The 24,815-nt window shown below is 31.7% G+C and overlaps 1 protein-coding gene across 3 annotated transcripts in view; it reads right to left on the minus strand.

Moving 5' to 3' along the window:
* Kank (KN motif and ankyrin repeat domain-containing protein 2 kank) overlaps positions 1 to 24,815 on the minus strand; it is a 166,867-nt gene that overhangs the window by 50,665 nt on the left and 91,387 nt on the right. Inside the window, exons 1-2 of one of the 3 annotated variants that reach the window (XM_075363655.1) lie at positions 11,015 to 11,236; positions 3,197 to 3,378 (exon numbers count right to left, since the gene is read on the minus strand). In XM_075363655.1, coding sequence (XP_075219770.1) covers positions 3,197 to 3,262 — 66 coding nt within the window. In that variant the 5' untranslated portion in view covers positions 3,263 to 3,378; positions 11,015 to 11,236. Of the gene's footprint in view, positions 1 to 3,196; positions 3,672 to 11,014; positions 11,237 to 24,815 lie in introns of those variants that run through there. The other 2 variants (XM_075363654.1, XM_075363653.1) reach the window with 2 other exon arrangements.

A 24,815-nucleotide genomic window follows, 5' to 3' on the forward strand; every position in this document is an offset into this window, starting at 1 on the left:
TATAAAACACAGTAAATATAAATAAGTTAAACTTATCGAATTAATTCCAAGAATCAATTTTTGTGGGATCCCACATCTTCAGTTGTTATTAAAACAAATTTTTTTTAATATAATTATAGAATCTAACAACTGAAGATGTGGGATCCCACAAAAATCAATTATTGGAATTAATATGGTAAGTTTAACTTATCTATTTACTGTCTATATCTGTATCTAAATAATATACTCGTACTTCAAAGTTCTGGTTTTGGTATTTCCAGTTTTTAAAAGAATGTCATCACCAAATCTCAATTTTCATTCCACCTATTTAGATTCTTAGTTCTGTCAACATTTTCAATTATAAAAAAAATTCTAACATAAATCTGGGATATAACTTAACCAGTCAAACACAATCACAAGTGGATTAATAACTAACTCATCACCCATTTACATCATGTGCTGATGAAATTCTCTAATAATCAGAAATAATTTAGTATACAGCAGAAAAAATCCTAATCAATGAATTACTCCTTAAGCCCAGAAAAACTGGAAAAATTAGTGCAAAAGATAAAAGATGGGTGAACAATAAAACAAAAGATCATTTATATTTCTATTGAAGGAAATAAAGATAGATTATTTTAAAAATTGTAGCACAAGTTTAAAATATTAAATAACTGAAGTAGTATGAAAAAATACAAAACAGAAACAGAAATTGTTACAAAACCAATACCTAAAACTTATAAGAAAGCTTTTAAACAACACAAAATGATCATGAATTTCTTTAAATACATAGATGACAAATGGAAGGAGGGCCTATATGAAGAGCTTTGATTAGGAGGAATCATGGAAAACTAAACCACTAGTTTTGGAGAATTCATCAGGTGTTAGCAGCTAAGGAGCAAAAGACAGTGTTAGGATTTGGAGCATGTGAAAAAAAAATCTATATGAAAGTAAAAGAGTGTGAAAACCTCCTCTCAGAATACAAAATGACCTAGATATGATGAAAATCAGGTAGCATAAATATTACAACCGATTAAAAAACCCTAAAAATTAACAACAAACTATAAAAAATTGTGCTTATAAAAAAAAACATTTGCCACCAGCATAACCTAAGATATTAACTATAAATATTATGCTACATAGTAAATAAATTAAAAAATAAAACCAGAAAGTATTACCAACACACACATACAAAGAAAACCCCTTTGCACTCAGTAGAAATATTACAAAGGGTTTTAATTTATTTACAGAGCATCTGTAGGATCTAATCTAAGAAGGAAAGATGTAGAAAGGTTTTACTTGAGTAGGGTCACTACTAATATCATGTTTAATTTATAAAATTCTTGCTATAAAAAATAAATTTAAATACATGTAATCATAAGACAAGGAATAAGGATCACATTTACAGAATTTTTAAAAGACTCATCATGTTTAGGAACAAAGCAATATTTAAATCACATGAGATACAAACATGTGCCATAGGCTCTAAAATAATTTTTCTGTAATCATATAACACTTATACTAACAGGAGAACTACATTAAAATTAAATCAGAAGGATCTTTAAACATACTCTGGTAGTCAAATTCTCAAAGTCCTCTGAAAGCCCACAAAGCGATGGTTCAAGCATTTATGCTGCACTGCATTTATTATGCTGCACTGTTTGATACACAACCCCACAAACGCATTCACCACTTTCTTTATACCAACAAATATGTAGGAATTCACCCATTCTGCCATGCCCAGTCAGGACTCCAATAAATTTTGACTAAAAATGATGAGGCCAAAGTCTAGTGGTTTTGACCTAGTAGTCATAACCTGCTGGTAAATTTTGACATATTGACCCTGTTGATCGGGCCAAAACCTTTAATGAAAGACAAGATTCTCTGCCAGTCCTATCTCCAGTCATAGATAGTTTAAAATACGGACCATTGTAATAAAAAATCAGATTTTACTAAACAGTTAACTATGATTTTACTTAACAACATATTGAATTTACAGTGAAGTACTTTCAAACTGGAATAATATTTCCTCTATTGCTGGTAGGATTACATTTTAGTTTACTGCTATGCTTCCTTGCAGTTATACTGTTGATCTAAACCAGATTTCTTCTTTCTGTATAGTTAGTTAATTTTAATAACATTGATCACTAAAGATCATTAACCAGAAAATGATTGCAATATTCAATTACTCATATAAATGAAAACTGCAGTTAGCATTACTTAAATTTGGTGATCTATGGTAAGCATTTTATTAAACATGATTTCAACTGTCAATACATTATTCTTACTGTAAAAACCCTTTAATTCTGAGATGTTACTCCTGACACATCCAAATGCGACTACATCAAGTTGTAAGAAAATGCACTGTTACCGAACAAACTGTCTTTTAGTATCTTCAGAGCCCCATATAATCTTTTGCTAAGGAACTAGAGCACAGGCATAAACAGTGTGACAAATTTGTTTCTGCATGGCAGTATCATCAATATGCATTTATACTTATGTGAACAACAGCAAACTGAGTGAATATAACTGAAATACAGAGACGTATATGGGCTCCATCTTTGCTAATTCATGTACAAGTAAGTTCATGCTGCCAGTGCAGCATTTATTGATATAAAATTGTATCAGAGTAAGAGATGGAAAACTAATCCATTGGGATTACAAGAATATCTGCATGATGTTTGTGGAGGTATATCTGAACATTAACAGAGTAAAGACATTACTGTATTGGACCAACCGATGAAATTTTTGACACTGTTATTGTTTAAGTCTGTTTGGGTCTTAACTGGACAGGCTAAATCAGTACACCACATAAACAGTGATCATATAAATACTAATGTGTATAATAAAATAATACCAATTAAATCTTCAGTCAGGTCTAGTAACATAGACATACAAACATATATTAGCATAAATGTTCCTCATAATAACAAAATTTATAATAAGATCATTTATTATCTACACATACATGTAGGTTATATATTTTATTTAGTGACAAATATACTGTTTTTTCTAAAGACTCCTATTAAATAGTAACAAGCAGTAATGAGGGACTCCATATTAAAGAAGGTATTAAATAATGTCATATTAAATATTTATCATATACAGCATTTATCATATTAAATAAGATATGATAAAATACCATAATGTATTATAAGTATATAAAGTACTAATAAAAAATTTTGGGTAGGAAATATAATCAAATTTATGTACTTACCTGGAGTGTGCCAGTACTGGTGTTGCTGGTGATGCTAGCTGCATCATCCGGTGCCAAAGGTACCATTTCAGATGCTGATCCAGGAGACAATCTATCATCATCATGTGAGGCTATGATTTCATCAACTTCAGATAGAGATAGATGTCTAGGTTTATGAGGAATTTCTGGACTGTCAACTCCATCTATTGGCCAAACACGACGCAGTGAGCGTTTATTGTTAAACACACAATTTTTTTTAGGTATCCATTTAAACCATTTTTTACTTAAAATCTTCATTGTTACTAATTGTATTGCTTTATTATTACATCAAGAAATTAGATGCACATAAATAATGACTAAAGCTGTTGCATATAATTAATATAACATTCCAGTCTGTCATGTCAAAAAGTTACCACTTTATAATGTAATTTTGGATTTGGTGCAACATATTACATACAACTGAAGAACTGTTTGTTTAAATTAAAAAAAAAGATGTCTACAACAGAAATTACAATCACATCATCAGCATAACCAGTTGCTTTAATAATAGTCACACCTAACAGTTACTAATACAACTATAATTATTAGAAATTTAATCACTGTAGCATGTAAAATCCCACAGATGATAATAAATTAAAGAATATTACACGATAACGAGGAAAAATCATTAAAAAAAAATCACAGGTTATTTTTTATCAAACAATATTCATTAAAAAAAAGCTGACAACGAAGTTGTAATTCTTTCCAGGCATGATATGTGAAACTAAACCAAAGAAAATTTAAAGCTTCAAAAAGTCAATATTTTTAAACTCTAATTGGCTTCCTCACCACCAATATTGCCCCCTAAGTATTTTTTTGGGGTCACTTGCACTACTACTATGGCTAGGAAGGCTTAAAAGAAATTGGTTGAAAAATATGCAATAAATAAAAATATAGCTTTTTAATTTTTGGGGACAAGTTTTTTTAAATGTTAAGATAAGCACGCATGCATGTACTGGGCTTAATATAATGTCAGGTTAAGTTTGAAAAATTTTGAGAAAATTGATCCCAAAAAAACTATCTGCCCACCCCCTGGAGATATTCATCCCAAAACCTTACCAACAAATTGTCCCATATACACCAGTCTCTACACAAAATTTCATAAAAATCGGTTAATCCAGTCAAACGTTAAGATTCAAACACTACCACATGCACAGTATGGCCGGGAAGTCACCGTATCCCTAAAGTTCGGACTTGAATACTAGATCGGATACCGGTGTTCTTTGGTGGTTGGGTTTCAATTAACCACACATCTCAGGAATGGTCGAACTGAGAATGTACAAGACTACACTTCATTTACACTCATACATATCATCCTCATTCATCCTCTGAAGAATTATCTAAACGGTAGTTACCGGAGGCTAAACAGGAAAAAAAAGAGTATCCCTAAAGTTAAAGAAAAACATAGGTTAGGATATGCGTTTAGAACATACGGTATTTTAGTTGGTGTCGGTTGGCAACAGTTTTATACAACGTCACACTCTGAGTAAAAGGCAGTTCTGCTAAAATGGCTGACAGGGGAAGTTACAGCGTTGAGGAGCGGTTAGTGACAAGCGTATGGGTTCATGAACGATAACACGAATCAAACCATGAAGTTAATTAGGAATATGTTTCGGCAACGCTTTAATAAGCCGCCACCACGAAAAGCAACAATGTTGGCTTGGGAAAAACGTGCGTTTTAATTAGGCAGTGTTAAAGATAGGCCGCAGAGTGGACGAAAGTTAACGCGGTTAGAAACACGTGCACCTGTTGCAGTTTCCATTGAACAATCTCCAATGAAATCAACTTGTAAACGGTCAACTAAACTTCGTATACCACGGACGACAATGCAAGGCCATATGAAAAAGGACTTGAAAGTTATGCCATTTCGTCCGCTGTTCATCAGTGAACTGTCAGATGCATACATGGAACGTCACGCTGCATCCTGCCGGACTTTATTAGAAAAATTCCCCGCTGCAGTGCACAGTGGAAAGGTGCTTTCTACTGACGAATGTGAATCTACCGCAGTTCGCGTGCCAGAAATGTGTTATTTTGGATGAAAGAAGATATCCTTATTACGTGACCGAGTCGGAAAGAAATCTACCGCACGTCATGATATGAGCTGGAATGACAGCTCTTCATTTGTTTGGTCCTTATTTTTTTGACGGGCCAGTGAATGCACAAACTTACTTAAAGATGATAGAGGCACGGTTAATACCACACCTTCAAGAGAAGGATCTCATGGAACAAGTATGGTTGCAGCAGGTTGGAGAACCTGCACATTTTGCTCTATCAGTCCGCGCGTTTCTGAATGAAAAATTTCCAGGACGTTGGATTGGCCGCGGTATTACAGCGTCACCAGCTCCGTTATCATGGCCACCACGAAGTCCTGATCTCACCGCACCAGACAATTCATTATAGGAAATTATCAAGGCACACGTATCTGCACGTCGCTACATCACAAATGAAGAATTGACTAACGCTGTGAGGGACGCCTTCCGTAACGTAACACTAGAAATGCTTGGTCGCACGTCACAGAGGACGTGGCGACATATAGAATTGTGCGTGCAACATGATTGCGAACACACAGACCCACTGGACCATTAAAATTAATACTTTGTATCAAGTGAATAAATAAAATAATTCATTATTAAATCGAATTTTTCATTTATAACTCATTACAAATTTTTGGTTCTAACTTTAAGGGTACGGTGACATCCCGGTCCACTGTACATACATACGTACGAACATTACTTTTTATTATTTTTGGGGTCCCGGAGTCATAAAATGTGGAAAAATTAAAAAAAGAACCAAACCCCATTTTTTGACTGATTTCCTTCTTACACCATATCTCTAGAACTATGCGCAAGAAAGTAATAAATATGAAAAACTGAAAAAGAGGCTTACTCTTTTATTGAAAATTGTTAATTTGATATTTACACAGAATAAGAAATAAATATATTTCACGGTGAAGTATGATAAAAAAACATACACTCAAAAAATCAACTGCTTACCAAGTACGTTTATAAAATAATTCATTTAAAAAAAGGAAAGTGTGAACAGGGATTTATTACAGATCTTTGTTAATGAAATTCTAATTTAATTATTTTTTTATTTATTTTGAAATATATGCTAAACCTCTAAGCAAAATTATCCTAGCAAGTTATAAGTCTGATCCACATTAATTTCTACTACTTGGGTAGTTTATTCTCATAATAAACTACTTTATTATTACACCTGAATTACATCACTCTTTTTAAATACTCTTTATATATTTTGTAAAGAGTACTGTACTTTGATACTCTTTACAAATTGGGTATATGTGTCTTTTCTCTAGGATAGCAATTATTATACAACAATTCTGATAATTTTTATCACTATGAAATTCCTCTAATATTTTAAAAAAAGCACCTTAAAATGAAAAATGCAATATTTTCTGATATTTAGATCAGCTAAGATAGAACTTAGGAGTTCCTTAACACAATAAACATCTTATCAAAATTCTAACTATTCTTTTAGTAATACAATTATGAAACTTAACATTTTTAAGTTATAAAAAAGTAATTATTTTTCTGATTTTTTGAAAACCGTTTAAAGAAACTAAAGAAATCCATAAATATATGATACAGGGTAAAACAAAAAATAAATTTTATTATAACTTTACGGATCGTTTTTTTTAGAAATATTACAGATTAGTGATAACTCGATTAAGAAACACCTTTTACATTTGAATGAGGCAAGTCATTAATGAAATCGAATCAAAAATTTTAAACGTCTATTTTAGGTGTTCCTCTGATACTTACATTATTATGGGAAGGACCAAAAATACTTCCAATCAAAAACAAAATAACAATTAACTTTGTAATGGAACAACAAAATTACATTATCAGCCAAATATATAGCCACCACACACGCTTGCATGCATACTAAAATACATGCATTTGAAATTTATGTAGTGGTGATAATACAAAAAGGGAATTTACCGTGATCTAAGGAAATAACATGTTTAAAACTAAGGTCACTAGTAAAAAAATACCCTTACTATTTCAACTGGAAACTGCACCCTGCATTACCCCTAGTTATTGTATTTCCAAAGGATCTTTTGGAGCCGATTGACAGTACCTTCACAAATGTTAACGGTTGCACTGTTAATGTCACCCATTTTAAAAAGTTAGGAAACCCCTTTAGAATTAAAAATTTGATCTATATTGCGTTAATTCATTTAATATATTGATTTTATCAAATTTAGTGAGACTTAAAGCTTGTATCGCTTAAGTGAGTGTGCGTATATGTACTCAGTTTATATGAAATTTTCACATTGCGGTTAATGTCTTTGTACGGGTATGCTGTTTCTATTAGGTGATTTGCAAAACTTAATTCTGCTTTTGTGTACAGTGTAGTTTTGTGATAGTGATTCCTGGGATTCTATGTTTTGTTACAAGCCGAATGATTTTGTTTATTGTTTGAAAGGGGCACAGTAAACTTCATTCCAGAAAATTTTGAGAATTTTGTGTACTGTTGGAAATGTTTGTTTTTTGTAAGTTGTAACGTTAGAATAACATATTTTTGTTACTAGGGTTACCTTGGATTCTGTTCTGTGTTTTAATAGTATATTTTCAATAGTTATTGACGGATAGCCATTAACGTTTTCCAGATGTTTAGTCGTATTAAGTTCTTCAGTATATTTTTTGACTCACAAAGGTGTACATAATAAGCAATGTAACACACATATTGGATGGAGATTAAGAAAATTCAATCGATTTACAGTTCAGCCTTCTTGTGGCAGCCATCGGATAGTAAACAGAATCCCTGAGTCAGTCCTCCTACCATATACTGAGGATGCTCTAGGCCTTCAGATCCTGTCATCCTCTGCGTGGAACCGTGCAAGATCTTAACTCGTTTCAATGATATAAAATTCACAAACAAAATAAATTTGAAAGAATACATATTAAATGAAAAAATACAACATAGACTCAAATAAGATTTGATTGTATACTGAAGGAATTTACAACTATTGTTAACAGCATCCATATTACAGACTCCATTAACAATGTTGCTACAGTAACATTATCGATGCTGTTATGTAACATCACAGAAAAGTTTGGAGCTACTTGGTTCTAAAGGGTTCTTTAGTAGAATAATTTTTTGTAATCAGAAAGTTAGTAGTTAATAATTAAAAAAATGTTCACATTTTGTTCACGGTGTTCAAGAAATAATAAATAAAATGCTAAAAGAATTATTGAAAAAAAAACTTTATTATACCCCCCCTTTCCAAAATATTAAACGTACAATGAACTGAACTATTAATTCAAATTTGTTTCATGTACTAGAAGAATAATGTATTATAAAAATTATACACTTAATTTTATTTAATAATAATTAACACTTGATAACTAATTTATATAAAAACAAAAAATAACTGTACATTTATTAATATAATTTTAAATAAAGATCATTATCGATTTTTAACTTCAATTATATTTCTATGAGCACACATACTTAGTATACGGATAAAAATACTCATTTAGATTCTAAAAATAATAAAAGTTCTAACAGAAATTTAATAACAAGTCATTAGAAATTTGATTTCATTAATTAATTATTAGAATTAAGAAATTAAAAACTAATTATATCCTGTACTATTATGAATAATGATTTAATTAATTAATTTTAACTGTCCAAAAACGATCTCACTCTTCTTGACCCGGTTAAAGTAAACAACACAATAAAAAAATGTTAAACATTATTTTATTCGATTAAATTATGTATTACGATAGTATATGTTAATAATAACGTAATTCTTTAATTACAAATCACTTATTTTGTTTTAAACTAATAATATATATTAAAAAAAAATAATAATTTGAGAGGATAAAACCACCAGGTAAAGGTTGGCAATACATGATAAGTGTAACAGAGATGTTCATAAGATGCAATGGCCACAAATTTTTAAATACCCTAATGGATTGTTATTGCAACATTTAATCATTTAATCCCTGTTTAATTGAATAAATAATTTATTTTTAATACCTTTTTTAACATAAAATATTCAAAAGTATACTGTTAATTTACAGATCATCTACAACGTTAATTTTTTTTAATAAAAATAAAACAGATGCAAGAATATATGACACCTTTTTTGCAATATCAATCAGTCAACCGGTTTGATAGTATTCTGCACTTCTTTCTGTTCAGTGAATTAAGATCTCAGATTTTATCTGTAAAATTTTATCGTGTGATTAATCCTTGTGTCCCCTGAGTCTATAAGGTAATTTTCAAATTTGATTCTGTTGTGTGTGTTCCTAGCATCTGTGGTGAATCTCATGCATGTTAGTGTCCAAGGCAAAATGATAAACTACCTTGATGGGTCAATAGTCCTTTTCCCGACCTGCCCATCCATTTTCCTTATCCTTGAACCCTTCTTTTCCACTACCAGCTTTATAGGTGCATACCTGATCTCACCAAGTTTTCCAAGTAGAGGATGCTCAATCACTTGATTTATAAATTCCAACCTTTATCTTTCTCTACAGTTTTTATTTTCTACAAGTCTCTCTATCACCAATTTGACTAAATATGGATGTTTTAATAGGCAGCCTGCTGATCTATTTCATCTCTTTACAAGATTTTCTCACAAATCCTACTTGTTTCCTGTTCACAATAGAACATCTTCATTTTCTATTTTTTCAAACAACCCAATTTCAACATCCCCTGTAATACCACATTTCAAACATATTTATTCTTTTACGGTCTATTTTTTCCATTACCCATGTTTCACTACCGTAAACTGATGCACTCTACACAAATAATCTTAAGAATTTCCTTCTATTAAAAAAAGATTTATCAAACAAAATAGACCAGAAAACTATTGAAATTAAACAAATATAAAAATGTTTCATAATGTGACATCCATAAAAATGTGAAATAAACTCTTAGAAGCATGTAAAAGAAAAGACACACACACACCACCGACTAAAATACTTTTCATCTCAGTTCTCCTAATCAATAAAAAAATTCCATAGAATACTTCTTATTCAAATAATTCATAATAGTAAACCTTCAGAAGGGGAGGTAAAATAGTGTAGCTCTGACGCTAAAGAAAAATAAAAAATTACTCGTTAAACTAAATGCTGATTAAGAAGGGCACAACCTATTGATTAAAATAAACATTTAAGCAGTAAAATAATTGAACTATTGCATCACATCTGTGTAATAAAACAAAAATATCAATTTTAATAATAAAATATAAAAATGACTGACATCTAAAGTACATTCAGTTCAGATTCAATATTTATAAAAAAAACTTAATGTAAGCAATTTTTTTAGTAAGAATGTATTAAGAAATACAAAAAAATTAAATACTGATTATTTACAAAACAAAAAAAAATATAAAATTAATATGGATCAGGATGTTTGTGTATTTGCACCGATATTCGAATAAAGCTCAAGAACCAGCAGGCCAATCCGAATGATTGTTATACCACTTTTTCTGGTGAACTTTGAAGAATTTCTACTTGTAAATTTATCCGTGTAAATCCATTACTGGATGAGCAATAGCTCATCCAAATTAAGGATTTGAATAAAATATTTAATTTATTTTCATTAATCAACGGTTTTTTTTAAAATTCAAATGCTTCAAAATTTAACCTATTCCCGTTCCAGAAACATAAAAATCGTATTCAGGAATGTATTTTTACATTCAAAAAATCTTAATGAAGAAACATATTTGACTTTAAAAAAAATTATAAAAATGGAGGATTTTTGAAGAATAGATTAATTAACATTAAATTAAAAAGAAAATTAATTATATTAAAAAAATTTCACCTTTCAATTTTTTTTTTGAAAACGAATTGAAAATCTTCCATCACCATTTTTTGTTTTGTTTTAATTGATTTACTGTTTTTTTTTTGTTTTTTTTTTAATATGTACATATATAAACCAAATAACTATGATTTTAATTCAGCAAATTGATATTAAAAATACACATACATTTTACGCAAAAAGAATAAAAGTTATTAAATGAAAAAATCAAATACTTTCATACACTCAAAAGTGCTCTGTTTTTTTTATTTGGGGAATGTCGGTAGGTACAGAAATATTTAATTTTCACGTGTTTTTTCTCGGTAATTGTCTACGAGGAAAAATTTCGATAAAAAATGAAAAATCCACCTCTCCGGTCTCAAATTAAAAAAAATACACCCTTTACATTAACTAAAATGTAAGCTTAAATATTTAAATATTAAGTTAATGACTTCACAAAAAAAAAAAAAATTAGCTGACGTAAATTAAATGATTACAATAAAATATGGGAAATTTATTAACGGGCGTATACATTAAAATAAATAAGATTTTTCAAAACACAAAAGAAAGGATGCTAGTTAATAGATGAAAGATAAATTCATCGACACACAATAAAAATAGAAAAAACTGTCACAGATAATTTAAAAGTTTTCAGTATAATAAACGACCCGACACGACAGGATAAAAATACAATAACGAACAACAAACAATACGTGAACTGATGGAAACCGGTGTAACACTGAGCGACCGTAACGTTAACGTGTATGCGTAGCCTTCAATAAAAACGTGGAGGACAAGCCATAATCCGATCATACGACATGGATAAAGATAAATAATATCGGTAGTAGGGGTAGAAAAGAAAGTAAGAAAGAAAGAGATATAATAAAAATAAGAAATTATCTATACAAATTGTAAATTCTTAAATAATAAATACAAAAGAATATTTTCAAATAGATAACATTTAAAATACTTTTTCATTTTTATAAACATTACATAATTAAAACAGCGTAATAATAAATAATAAAAATTATGACAATAATTACTTTTTTTTTTTTAGATGAGTTACTAGTGAACTTTAACATTAGAATTATCTAATTATTTTTATTAATGTTATTTATAATACAACTAATAAGTTATTATCGTACGCGTGTGACTTTACTGCGAGTAAAGTACGTTATTAAACGGCATTAATTTATCATCTACCGTTACACCGACGATCGACCATCCAGGTTGTGCAGGTTGTAAAATTTACAACCTGCACATTCAAGATAAGCAGTAACAGTATTTTGAACGTTTTCATTGTTGATTCTTTAAATACGGTTAAAGTGATTTTCATAAAATTTCAACCTGTTTATTATTTTACTTTAATACGCATTTTTGTTTTATAAGCACGGTTCAAAAAACTAAATATTACTAGTCAATCGGCTTAATCTCACATTCGCAAAGATTATTCTGTAAATTTTGAACAGAAGAAGGAGTAAAATGGAAAATGGAGGAAATGGCTACAGAAGAACCATATTAATGAAGGATTAAGAAAGGGGGACGAGGGATGAGATACAGCTAATAAGAACACTATCGGTGAGACACTTATACAGAAAGAAGTATAGGAAGAAGTATATGTTTTTTTTAGATACGTTAAAGCATCTGACCGTGTAAAATAGAATAAACTAAAGGAAATATTTGAAGAACCGAAACATAAAACCCTGAATATCAATCTTTCGCTTTATTTAATTTTCTTCATTATTTGCAGTTTGTAATAAACAAACTGTAGTAGAAAATACCGCAGAACGGAATTCAGTGAATAAGTAAAATTTAAGAATTATTTAAGGCAAACGGGCATCTCAGTTTTCTTTTCGAATAAAATTTTTAACGACCTAGCTTTTTCAGAAAATAATATAATCGTCAGGAAGGCGGAAATAACAAAACAAAGTTAGTTACATCTCAGTAACTCGTTAGTTACTGAGATGTAATTTCCCTCAGCTTCAAACATTGGAAATTTAAACTAAAATTAAAAATATTAGTTTTGGTTCTCTTTTCTTTGGTTTACTTTTATGTAAAATTTTTATAGACTTATAAAAAACGTGACCGTATTAAAAAAAAACCGCTCGCAAGATACACGATCAGAAATTTGTAATTTTGATAAAAATAAGAAAAGGAATGTAGATAATATGACTTATAAGGAGACATACGACTGTCGAATGTTGGTGAGTAAATTAAATCCTTTTTTATAGCATATCTTGAATATAAGAAAACGAATGCAGAAAAAAAACGACATGAAGCGATTACAACTACTCTTTGGGATCCAGGAATGTGTATTATTTTTTAAACAAAGTTTTCCGATTAATTTTCTTGAATTTTTTTTGCAAAAATAACTTTAAATATAATGACATCAGATTATGTATCAAACTATAATGATCTGATACTAAACGATAGTGTCCGACAAAAGATTATTTTAATTCGCTAGAGTTGATTCTTTTCCTTAAGTTAGCTGGAAAAGACTTAAAATTCGACTATCAGAGGAACCGTCTCTACAGTCTTCGAAATCGGTCAGTTTACTGAAGTCTAAGTCTTGAACAGACGAAAAAAATAACGATGTACTAATCGGATTGAACTCCTTAAGTTTAAGTCGGCTAATAAATAAAATTAAAAAAATAAAATAAATATAAAAAACGTGTCTCGATTAGAATTAGTCTAAGTCATCCGACTGCAGTTAAACTTCATTTTAAATTATCTCTCGCTATCTAGAAAAACTGATATTGATCCGGATATAAAAAAAAAACTTATTTCTCAAAGAGATCAACGCAAGAAGGAAAATATCGTTTCTTCTTGTCTTAATCTACTAGCAGTTAACGAGGCAAAGTGTTCAGAATTCCACCCGTGAAAGTATCATTACCTCGTTCAATTCATTTACATAAAATTTATACAACGCTAATTATATATTTTTTTATTTATGAAACGTAAGTAAATTTAAAATTTTCACAAAAGAGTCTATCTGATTCCACTCTAGGATCGGTTCTCGCTCCAGAAAGAATCAAACCTATTTATTACTGGTCAAAATTCAGAAAGTATAACCGGCATAAATTTGGAGTAAATTATCTGGGGTGTACGAAATATTATTGGTATTGTCAATAGCACAGTAAAAGGGATAGTATGCGACTCGGTGCGCATTCGAGACTCCCGGGCATCTAGGTACAAAGCCTATCTCCCGCATCGGTCCAAGGCTACGGCACACCATCCAGCGTACATTGCTGTAATTCACTGGTCGTGCATCGACTGAGCTTAGCCGTCGCCTCGTAATTAAATGTTTAAATTATTTAAAACAAAGCTCACAAATAATTACTGGTTTGCTTGGAATTTCTCCCGCCACCACCCCATTCGGTCGCCCTAAAGCATAAGACCGAATGTTTGTGCCACAAACGGCAACTGAGCCTCGAACAGTTTACCGACCACTATCCTAACATAGCTCCTAGAGCTTACCTAACAGCGTGAGCGGACTAAGCGTGGAGCCATACACCATCGGCTTACGTGTCCCAACCGCTCACTTGTCATATATTTGCTAAAATTGGTAGACGCACCCCGTCAACTATTTAAAATATATATGACATCCATAGTAAAATTTATTTTTTCTAGGTAGCAATTCGCTGCTACGCCTAGGTCGCTGAATGCCAGCACCTACCTGTCCACCATTTTATAGCGCTTGGAGCCATAATAATTGGCTAGTGATCAGCCATACTCAGGGTTAGCTTCCCACGACAATACGGTAAGAGTCTTTCCCTTAAGCAAACTACGGATACCGGCTGAACAAAGCAACCGCATCTAGGAACTCCCACACGGTCCGACAACGCGGCTCTCGCTTCATTGACTCGCCGCTTATGACTGGCCAATTTTCCCCTTGACCTCTAAGTTCCAGGGTGGCCCGGTCTCTGGCCCCCCCAAGAGCAGGGCAGTCAAACATCAAGTGTTCATTTGACTGGACTCCCCCCCCCCCCCAGACGCACAGTTCATCAGCTGCCAGGCGGAACCGAAACAGATATTTGTTCAAATTAGCGTGGTTGGTGAGCACCCGGGCAAACGAGCTCGAGGCATACCATCCCCCAAATTCTGTATAAACTTATACAGGGATTTTCCCTTAGTCGTGGTGTCCCATTCCAGCTGCCATCCTTCCATTGCGAGGCTCTGCAGCATCTTTCGCAGGCGGGAGATGGGCAACTGAACGAAATTTAGATCCAGTGCATTGTGATTACCGTTCTGCTCCGGTACTGGTTCGGCTCGAAACCACATCCAAATACGCCGGCCTCTTCGCAATCTCCACATGGCTGCCCGAACTTTCATCATTAAATCGATTGAGACAACCTTTCCCAACACGGTGGTAGCCTCGTAGGAGGTTGTTTTAAAAACACCAGTGCATACAATTAAGGCTCTGCGCAGGGCACTTCTTAAATTTTGAACAAGTGCTCTATTCATATCCAACCTATGCGCCCAAACGGGCACCGCGTAAGAGGTGATGCTTTCGAAGACACCTCGGTACACCATGAACATTTGACGGCCCCACAACCCATACTCTTTCCGAGCAATCCTCCTAAGTTTGTGCATCACTGAGACTGTGTCCGCCGCTACTTGCCTAATGTGATTGCTAAACAGTAACTTTTCATCAAACAAAACACCTAGGTACTTATGAACTCTAAATCGGCTGATTACGCAGCCTTTATATTTAATATGGGGGTTACGACTGTTCGGTAATTTGTCTGCGCCCTTGACAAGCATAAACTTAGTCTTGGGCACAGAAATCTTTAAATTTTGAATGTCCATCCAGCCCTCTGCGGTTGACAAGGCCGCCTGCGCCCGGTCTTCTAGCTGTGGTGGTGAATTACCACGAACTAGAAGGAGATAGTCATAGGCGAAAGCCCGGGCCGTGACCCCTTCTGAAAATGTCAATCCCAGAAATCCGTCGAATACCAGGTTCTACAGCAGGGTACCGAGAACGGAACCCTGCGGGCTCCCCCTGGTAACGGATTTTTCCACAACTAGGTGCGCATCCTTAAACAGAGCCGTACGGTTAGACAAATAGTCACGTACCACGGCCTGCAGGGCTACGGGAACATTGCGGCGTTCACAAATAATTAGAATTTTATTTAGAAATTAAACGGTTGGTAAAATTCAATACTGCTAAGCCCTCGTTAAAACATCTCAATAAGTTAATTTTATCGCACTTTAATAATTTTAAGAAGGGAGACGAACTTTTACCCAACTGGGACAGCATAGGTAGATGAGTCGATAGAGATTTTAACCTCGAAAAAATTTACTGTAACAAATAAATTATTGGAATGGGTTCAGAAAAATATGGAGAATAAAAGTGTGCTCTAGCGGACATGAGCAAAATTTATTTATTTTTTTAAATTTGTTTATTAACAAATTAAAAACAAATTTAGTTTTTCGCCAACAGCTACTTTATTTTTAAATCGTATGTAAAAATAGCTGATGAAATTTCAGATAAAAAACCTCCCGGACATTTTTTTCTACGAGCAAAGCTAATGGCGCTAGCGAATTTTACAATAAGCACCAAAATCGCGCTTTAGCTATCATACATGGATAGCGTAACTCGAGGACGGGCGATAAACGAACTTCCAAAACTCTGTTTCTATTGGAGATAATTGAAAAAATCGAAAAGGTACGGATTCATAAGACCCAAAGCTATAAACTAATCAAATATTCGAAGTATTTTTATTTTATTATGGCCTATTAATCTGGAACTACTGTGAAAATTTCCAAGTTGTTGATAAAACGCCTATAACAATAAACAAATTGCAAAAAATAAAAAAGTCAATACAGCATTCTGTTCTTGAGCTTAGTACCTACTCGTTCCATAAGAGATAACTCTATATTTTACTTAATGCTTATTTATCAACATTTGAAAATTGAAAATTTTAGAAAAATCGTGTTTTGGTACCTCGGTTAACGCTCAAAACCTATCGTTATTAATTCTGTTTTTTCAAATATAAAAGTATTTTAATTGTTATTTGTAAGGTAAAAAATTTAGTTTAACATGGCACAGGTAGTTTATCAAAAACTTCAATTTTTCAATTAATTTTAGGAAATAAATGTTACTATACGTCGTAAACACATGAAAATGACGCTATAACAATCGTTATAAAAAATTAAAGAAAACAGATATTTTTATGCAACTTAGTATACATAAGTAAAAATACGTCGTTTATCAATATTTTTTTCCGAACCCATTCCAATAATTTATTTTCTTTAGTGAACGTTTTAGAGGTGAAGGCCTTTTTGAGTCTCTGTCGACTCAGCTAAGGGTGATGTTCCTCAGCATGACTAGAGGCGGTGGAAAAATTTCCCTAACGATTCCTGGTAAGAACAGCCGAAGTCGGTGCATACAAGGTAGGGATTCCAGATGGAAAAGAGAATAATGGAAAATAAAATAAAAGAAAACCGGTGGATAGAGAGGCAATAAGACGAAATAGAAAAAGAGAGAAGATAAATGTACGGAGACAGAGATTGTGCTTATGGCGACCATGCGCTTATTTTGAGATTTTTTTTTATTGGTGTACGGATGCAAGTGTAATCGTATAACATGTTATGTTGATCGGTGCTGGGGATAGTATACCACAACAGCTCGTCGTAGCTAGCAAGGAGACTATTTTGTCGCTTTGTTGTACAAGTTTTTGTTGATATTGCTCGTGCCGGTACAGCGATCCATCTCCACCCTCAGAGTCGATTGAGCTTTCTAAACTTTAAAGATATTAACGTTTAATATTAATTGGAATAATATTAAATTGGACTAATTAGATTAGTCCATTTACAAAAGATACAGCCCGCTCCAATCACGATCAACTAAACTGACAAAAGCGATCTAGAGAAAGTTTAAACTCTATGATTATAATTTGTTTGAAACGCGATATTGACGCTGCTCTAGCGTTCCGCAAACATACTACCACGAAAGAAGCAACAAGTGAAGCAAAACATTTTTTTCCATTTTGGGAAAAAATGCAGAAACAGTATTAAGATGTGTGGTCACTTATATAAAAGGGATTAATAAACACCGGCAGTTATCATGACCGCATAGTTTGTAGAACATAAGCTATAAAATATTCCTTCCTTGTTTCACCGAGAAGGTCCGATTTTGCACCATCTTTCACCGCGCGTGGTAAGACTACGAAAAACGTTTTGCTCGGGAAAAAACTAAATTTAAAACTTTTTCTGTTGCATGCATAATAAATAAATAAATAACAAGAAAACACTTAAAGGCTATTCGAAAAATTTTTTACGATTTTGGATATTTAAAATATTTTTTAAACAGTTTTTAAACATTTTCAACAAACATTTAAAACAGTTTAAATGGGGATTGCCCTAAATTTTGCATGGATGAATTTAGTTCTTAGAACTAAACTCATCAGATGAATTTCTGATGTTTAGAAATAGATAGTTCTAAGTTGCTTCACTATCATTGACCATTTCTTAAATTTCACTTTCACCATGCAATAGTGTTTCATGATTGTTAACTTTCTGTCAACAAACATTACATTATTCTCCCCAGGAACTGATTTTACACACTTTTGTAAATTGTTATTTTTTTGGGAGAGTTCCGAACATATTACTCTAAAAGATTTTTTTTTCTTGAAAGAAAAGGTTTCATGACCTGAATGATTTGATATGGACTGACCGGACTTTCTGCTGAGGAACGCTGTAAAGGTTATGGTGAAGGAGACAAAAAGAAAAAGAGGAAGAAGAAGATACCAGATGACATCAGGCAAGGAAAGGAGAGTTACAATTGAACGAAGAGAAGAGCTGAAGATCGAGACTTGGAGGTTATTCCAGCTATGATAGGACCTGCCATAAGGCAAAACAACTGATGATAACAAACGACTTTGCTGTACTACATTAATTGCTTTATACTGGGTGAGCAACATAAAACCGAACCCGTAATGTAACCGCTGCAGAATCTGTAGGTTATGTTGGAATGAAATTTTATGAATGATATGGATAAATTAAATAAGAAAAACATAACTTAAATGTTACATTTATTTGCCTTATTGTTACAAAAGATGTTCAAAATGACCACCCTGGACATCAAAGGACTTCTAAGGTCGACTGATGATATTAAGAGTCGTCTGACGCAAAATGTTGTTGTCAATTGCGTTGATTTCTTGTTGAATGTTCACCTTCAGTTCATTAACATTGTGAGGATGAGATAAATAAACTCTCTCCTTTAAGTAGCTCAAAGGTAAAAATCTTAAGTAGACAACTCTGGGGAACATGGAGACCATTCCTCTGCTGACAGCTCATTATCTGTCTCATTCAGTTGTTGCACAGTTGCAACGCAGTATGAATTCAATTTTAATTCATAAAGAATTTTACAACAAAATGTGTATTTAACACCAGATTGTTGGGATAACTTGTGTAGTGATTTTTTTGGACTGGCAGTAATTCTCCTTTCAATATCAGCAATGGCCTATGGAATCGTAACAGAAGGTTGCCTACTTCATTTTTAATTTGAAACCGAACCTGTTGTATACCATTTTTAACTAAATTGTGTATGCTACTTTTCGCTGGGATACAGGCATTCGGAAATTTTCCTATGAATGTTTGACGTGATTCTTCAAACGATCCAGAACAAATATAGGCCTCAACTAGAACTATCCTCTCCTGGATTGAATAAGGGATTTTACACAGACACAACTGCACTCACAATACTGCACTGCAACAAAATGGTTATTGCACTGATACTTAATCACCTGACAATCAGTAGCAACAATCAGTAGTAAAATATATATCCACTAGACGAGCAAGTTTTTGAGACAGTTTTTCATAAATAGTGTTGGGTAGCGGTTTCATTATGGATTCGGTTTTAGGTTGCTCACTCTGTATCTTTATGGATGATTTTAAAGCTTAAAAACTCACTTTATAATAAAATGCCTTAAAAAATTTTAAAAACACTAACGAGAAATATCCTTTTTAAAGTATTTTTCAATAAAGTTGACTTTACGCCCGTGAGAAATGCGAATAATTTTTTTGTAATATGTTCTAACAAACAAAACTATGTAATAAATTCATTCGAGTTGGTAGTTTTTGAACGATCGGTATTCTAATCATTGGTTATTTTTCAATTAAATGGTATTTTTAATCCGGAATAAAAACTAATAATGTCGGTTATGATGAACTGAATAAAAAATACTATATATCAATAGTTAATAAAAAAACAATCACTATTACGTGGCGGATAAAATTGTTTGTAAATAAAAATAAGATTAAATAATTTGCGCCGTCCCAGTAAATTTCACAAGAAAACTAAATTATACGACGAAATGTATGAGTAGCAATCATTTATTTTTATTTTACGCCAATCCGTCTCGTAATAACAGCAGCTAATTTTATATCTAATATATGTAACGTTTTAATCAGTTTTTCAAAACGAACATAATTTTTTTTCTTTTATTTAATTACACGGGAAATAAAAAATAATTTTTTTTTTGTCTCGGAAAGAAAATTATGTGATTTTGATAGTATTTTTTTCTCCTGAATTCAAATATGATATAGTTTTTTCCCCATCACGCAAGGTTTCCAAGAGACAGGCATTATAATTTCAAACATTTTAATAATTTCTGCAATCTTAATTACACAATATTCAAACATTTGACTCGCCTACAAAGTAAGAAATGACCATCTTCTGCTACATTTCGCCTGTGGAGCATCCCTCTTGATGGTCCAGCAATAATCGGCCAGCAAATTAGGATTCCATTTGCCTTTATACCTCTTTTTCATAGCTGAAATCTCCTGATGAAAGTGTTCCCTGTGTTCATCGCTCACTGCGCCAAGATTTTCCGAGAACTCTAGGTGCGAGTGCAGGAAGTGTACTTTTAAGGACATATTACAACCCAAATTTTTATAAGATGTTATAAGATCGTTCACAATATTACGGTAATTTCCGCCTTTCGATTTCCCAAAAAACTCTGAGTAACATTTTTGAATGCTTGCCAAGCTGCTTTTTCCAGTGGATTCAATAGTTCCTCAAACTTTTCATCTATATGAAATCTTATTTGTGGACCCAAAAATATTCCTTCTTTAATTTTTGCAACACTAATTTTAGGAAACTTCTGTTTTAAGTACATGAAATCCGGAGTACTGTCCATGGCCTTAACGAAGTTCTTCAGTAATCCTAGTTTGATAAGTAACGGAGGTAGATACACATTTTTAGCATTACACAATGGGTCATGTTTCACATTTTTCTGTTCAGGAATGAGTGATTCGCGGTTAGGCCAATATTTTCTAAAGAAATGGTTTTTTCTGTCCCTACTATCCCATTCACACACAAAAAACAACAGTATTTTGTGTAACCAAACTGCAGACCAAGAATAAGTGCAATTACCTTCAAATCACCAAATATGCCACTCATACACTGAATACTGAAGCTTTTCCAATATAAATTTAAAGTTTTTATTTGTTTCTAGGGTAGCATCACTACCCTTCGAGTTAGTTCATTTGGTTCCATCATATTCACAATGTTTTAGGAGCTTTTACTTGACAGTGGACAAATGGACAAAAAAAGTTTTAAAATATTAAAAAAAAATTAAAATAACAAAAAACTGTGGGTGATGGAGAAATTCCAAATACATGTTTGAAAACAGGATAAAAAACTTCATTAAGTACACCTATTGGTACTCATGAGACAAAAATCATGTTGACCTGTGTTCATCATTCCTCACTGATAGTTCCTACTTGAAAAAAATAGCCGATAATTGGAAATCCGTTGATCGAAAAAGGTTCAAATTGGGAATGGAAAACGAGAAATGATTAGTTATTAGTCATTTAATAAAGGATATTTTTATAATTATTTTACGTATTCATAAAAACGTAAATTCTTGTTACATCAAAAAAGTGATTAAACAAATAACATACTTTTATATAGTTGTTCGGTTTTTATTTTAATTCAGTAATAAAGATGCAAATTAAGACATCCTTAATGCGAATGAAGACATAATACAACTAATATGAAAAATTCATTAATTTATTAATTCCATAACTTTTTGTCCAATATTAGCAATATTGCACCGCTTTTTTATAGTGATTTATTACTAATCATGATTAAAACAAAAAAAATTCATCGGTATTTTGTTTAGATGATCGAAATTTTGATAAATTTCAAAATAATTGTTAACAGTTAAAGTTTTTACTATAAAAAAAAGTAATTGGGAATACTTTCTTTAAGAAAATTTTAACGTAACTTAAAAAAAAGAAGCAACATTTAGGTGAAATAAACTCCTCCGCGAAGTTTCTACACTTTTCTCATAGACAAATAAAACATACACAAACATTTAAACGTTCTCACAATACAAATTAATTATTGCAAACCATAGATTAGTTCATTATTCGAAGTAAATTAATACGCTATTGTTTTTCTTATACAGTATCGATTTTCATTATTTAAGTTGAATATTTTGCGCCTAATTACATGGATTCATTTATAAACGAATATATGCGAAAAAACAGGGTTATCTAAACTAAATTTCCATAGTTTTGACTGAGGTAAAAACAACCGTATCGATCGTTTTTTACATTATGTAAATTACAAATAGTTATTACACGAAAAATAACACACTGGAAAAGTTTGGTTCAAAACAACCAAATCTGCCGGAGATTATTACTTAACAGATCGGCTAATATTTATCGCGATTGCAATTACAATTAATCGCAGTCGCTTTGGCGAATATTTAGCGAAAATTATTTAATTGACAATTATCAGGGTAATTAGAATTTATTTTGCGCGTTTCTCTCCGCCGTAAAATCGAGTTAAGTTAAACGACTAAATTTTTTTCTTTTTTTGAACAATAATTTTGTTTAATAAAATGATATCGTGGATGTTATAAAAATGATTGGAAATGTTAAAAAATACACCATTTTTTCCCGATATAATGATACTTCAAATTTATTGGCAAAGGTATAAAAATAATATTTCAGTGTGTACGGAGAATGAGTGTCCAAAGAGAAAATAATTTTTTATTTGCAAACTATACTCGCTTCATAATTTACGACTCTGCCAAAATCTATTATACCAAACGGATAGTTTAACACTTTGTTCGAGTACATTTAATAATTTTAGAAAATTCCAAGAAATCTAACCGGTTAGACAAAAGCTACATCTTCCAAAAGATATGGGTTTTCTAGATATGTACTGTTACTCTATAAATAATAGTGATTTACAGTTAGATTTTACCTGCGAGTTAAAATTAGACAGTTCAAACAAAGAATGACAGAATAATATACTTGCTTAGAGCAACGTACACAAAAAATGTCTGATATTTTAAAAGTTCTAAAAATAAATAAAAGTATAAATAGTATGAACAAATAGCATTAGCCTTCCTCAATAAAAGGACATTTGGGAAAAAACCCTTTCGGCACGCCAGAAGGCGGAGTTAGATTTCACCGGTGCCAAGTAGGGGATAAAAAAGATTTCCACCTTAAAGTTAAGAAAAACTTCAAATTTACTCAATACTACAATCAGTGGTTGCATATGAAAAAAGTTTCACATATTTAGCATTTTTTTTAAAACATGAACTATCAAAACAATTTTTTTTTCTCGAAAAAACTATTTAGTGTGCGATTTGTGGACAATCGGGAATTGGTGGAACATATCGGGAATATAGTTTCAATATCGGGAAAATCCTGCCGAAATCGGGACACCTGGCAACCATGGCTATGAATAAATTTTCGGAAAGAGCATCAAAACGTAAAAAATATTTTAAATAATTTTATATTCCTGGTTGCTAAAGTAAAAATAAAAAGACAAAAAGAAATTCTACTGGTAAACAGGAATAAGTGCACCTGGAATTTTTTATTTATTGATATTTTGCAAACCCCAAGCCTAAATACACATAATATGTGCCTTATATTTAGGAATTCTTAAACTTAAAATCATGAAACGTGGTACAACAGCTTAGGTAATAATGGGACTGATTTAAAGCTTTGCCAGAGAAAATTGAATAGAGGGCCAACTAAGATGGATTGTGGATTAAATATATTAATAATATATAAAAATAGACCGTGAAATAGATGATCGTTTCTAAAAAAAAAACGATCAAAAAATGATCGTTGAAAAAGAAAATAGACATGAAGAAAGTTTTCAAGAAAAAATTATGGAAACAGAATAAAATATAAGTCTTATGATCTGCATCTCGATGGAGTGTTAACTTATGAATGGAAAATACATAATGCCATGTGATTTATACTGCAAAATTTACTGTTGTTAAAATAGACATTACATGCATTACATATACATTATGAATAATCACATACAAACAGAAAAGAAAGTTGAAAATATAATAACAAATAATTCCAATTTTATATATTTTTTACAATTTCAAAATTGAAAAACAGATTCTTGGGGAGGGGAAACATGAAAATAATAACAGAGTATTGGGGGAGGGGAACATAAATTAATAACATTAATGATACAAAAATTAGGTCATTTTTGGTGTCATGTGTAACCAAATTCTTCTTACCTAAGACAATTTAAAATAACCTTCACCATATATTTACAGATAAATATAATCTTAATAATTATGAACTTTGAAAAATATAAATACATATTCAATTAGATTTAACAAATACTATAACTGCCTGCACAAATATCTGCTGCTTTGAAAAGAAATCCAATTAATGTAGGGATGAAATGTTACATTAGGATGCCAATTAATTTAAATGAATTGTTAAATTTAGATCTGCCGTTAAGAGATAGCTAGATAAAAAGAATTTTATAATACCGATAAGTTTTTAAAAATATTATTTGAATTTTTTTAGTTTTAATTTATTTATA

Source organism: Lycorma delicatula, chromosome 4, assembly GCF_047948215.1.
Source record: "Lycorma delicatula isolate Av1 chromosome 4, ASM4794821v1, whole genome shotgun sequence".
In the NCBI taxonomy this organism is placed as follows: Eukaryota; Metazoa; Arthropoda; class Insecta; order Hemiptera; family Fulgoridae; genus Lycorma; species Lycorma delicatula.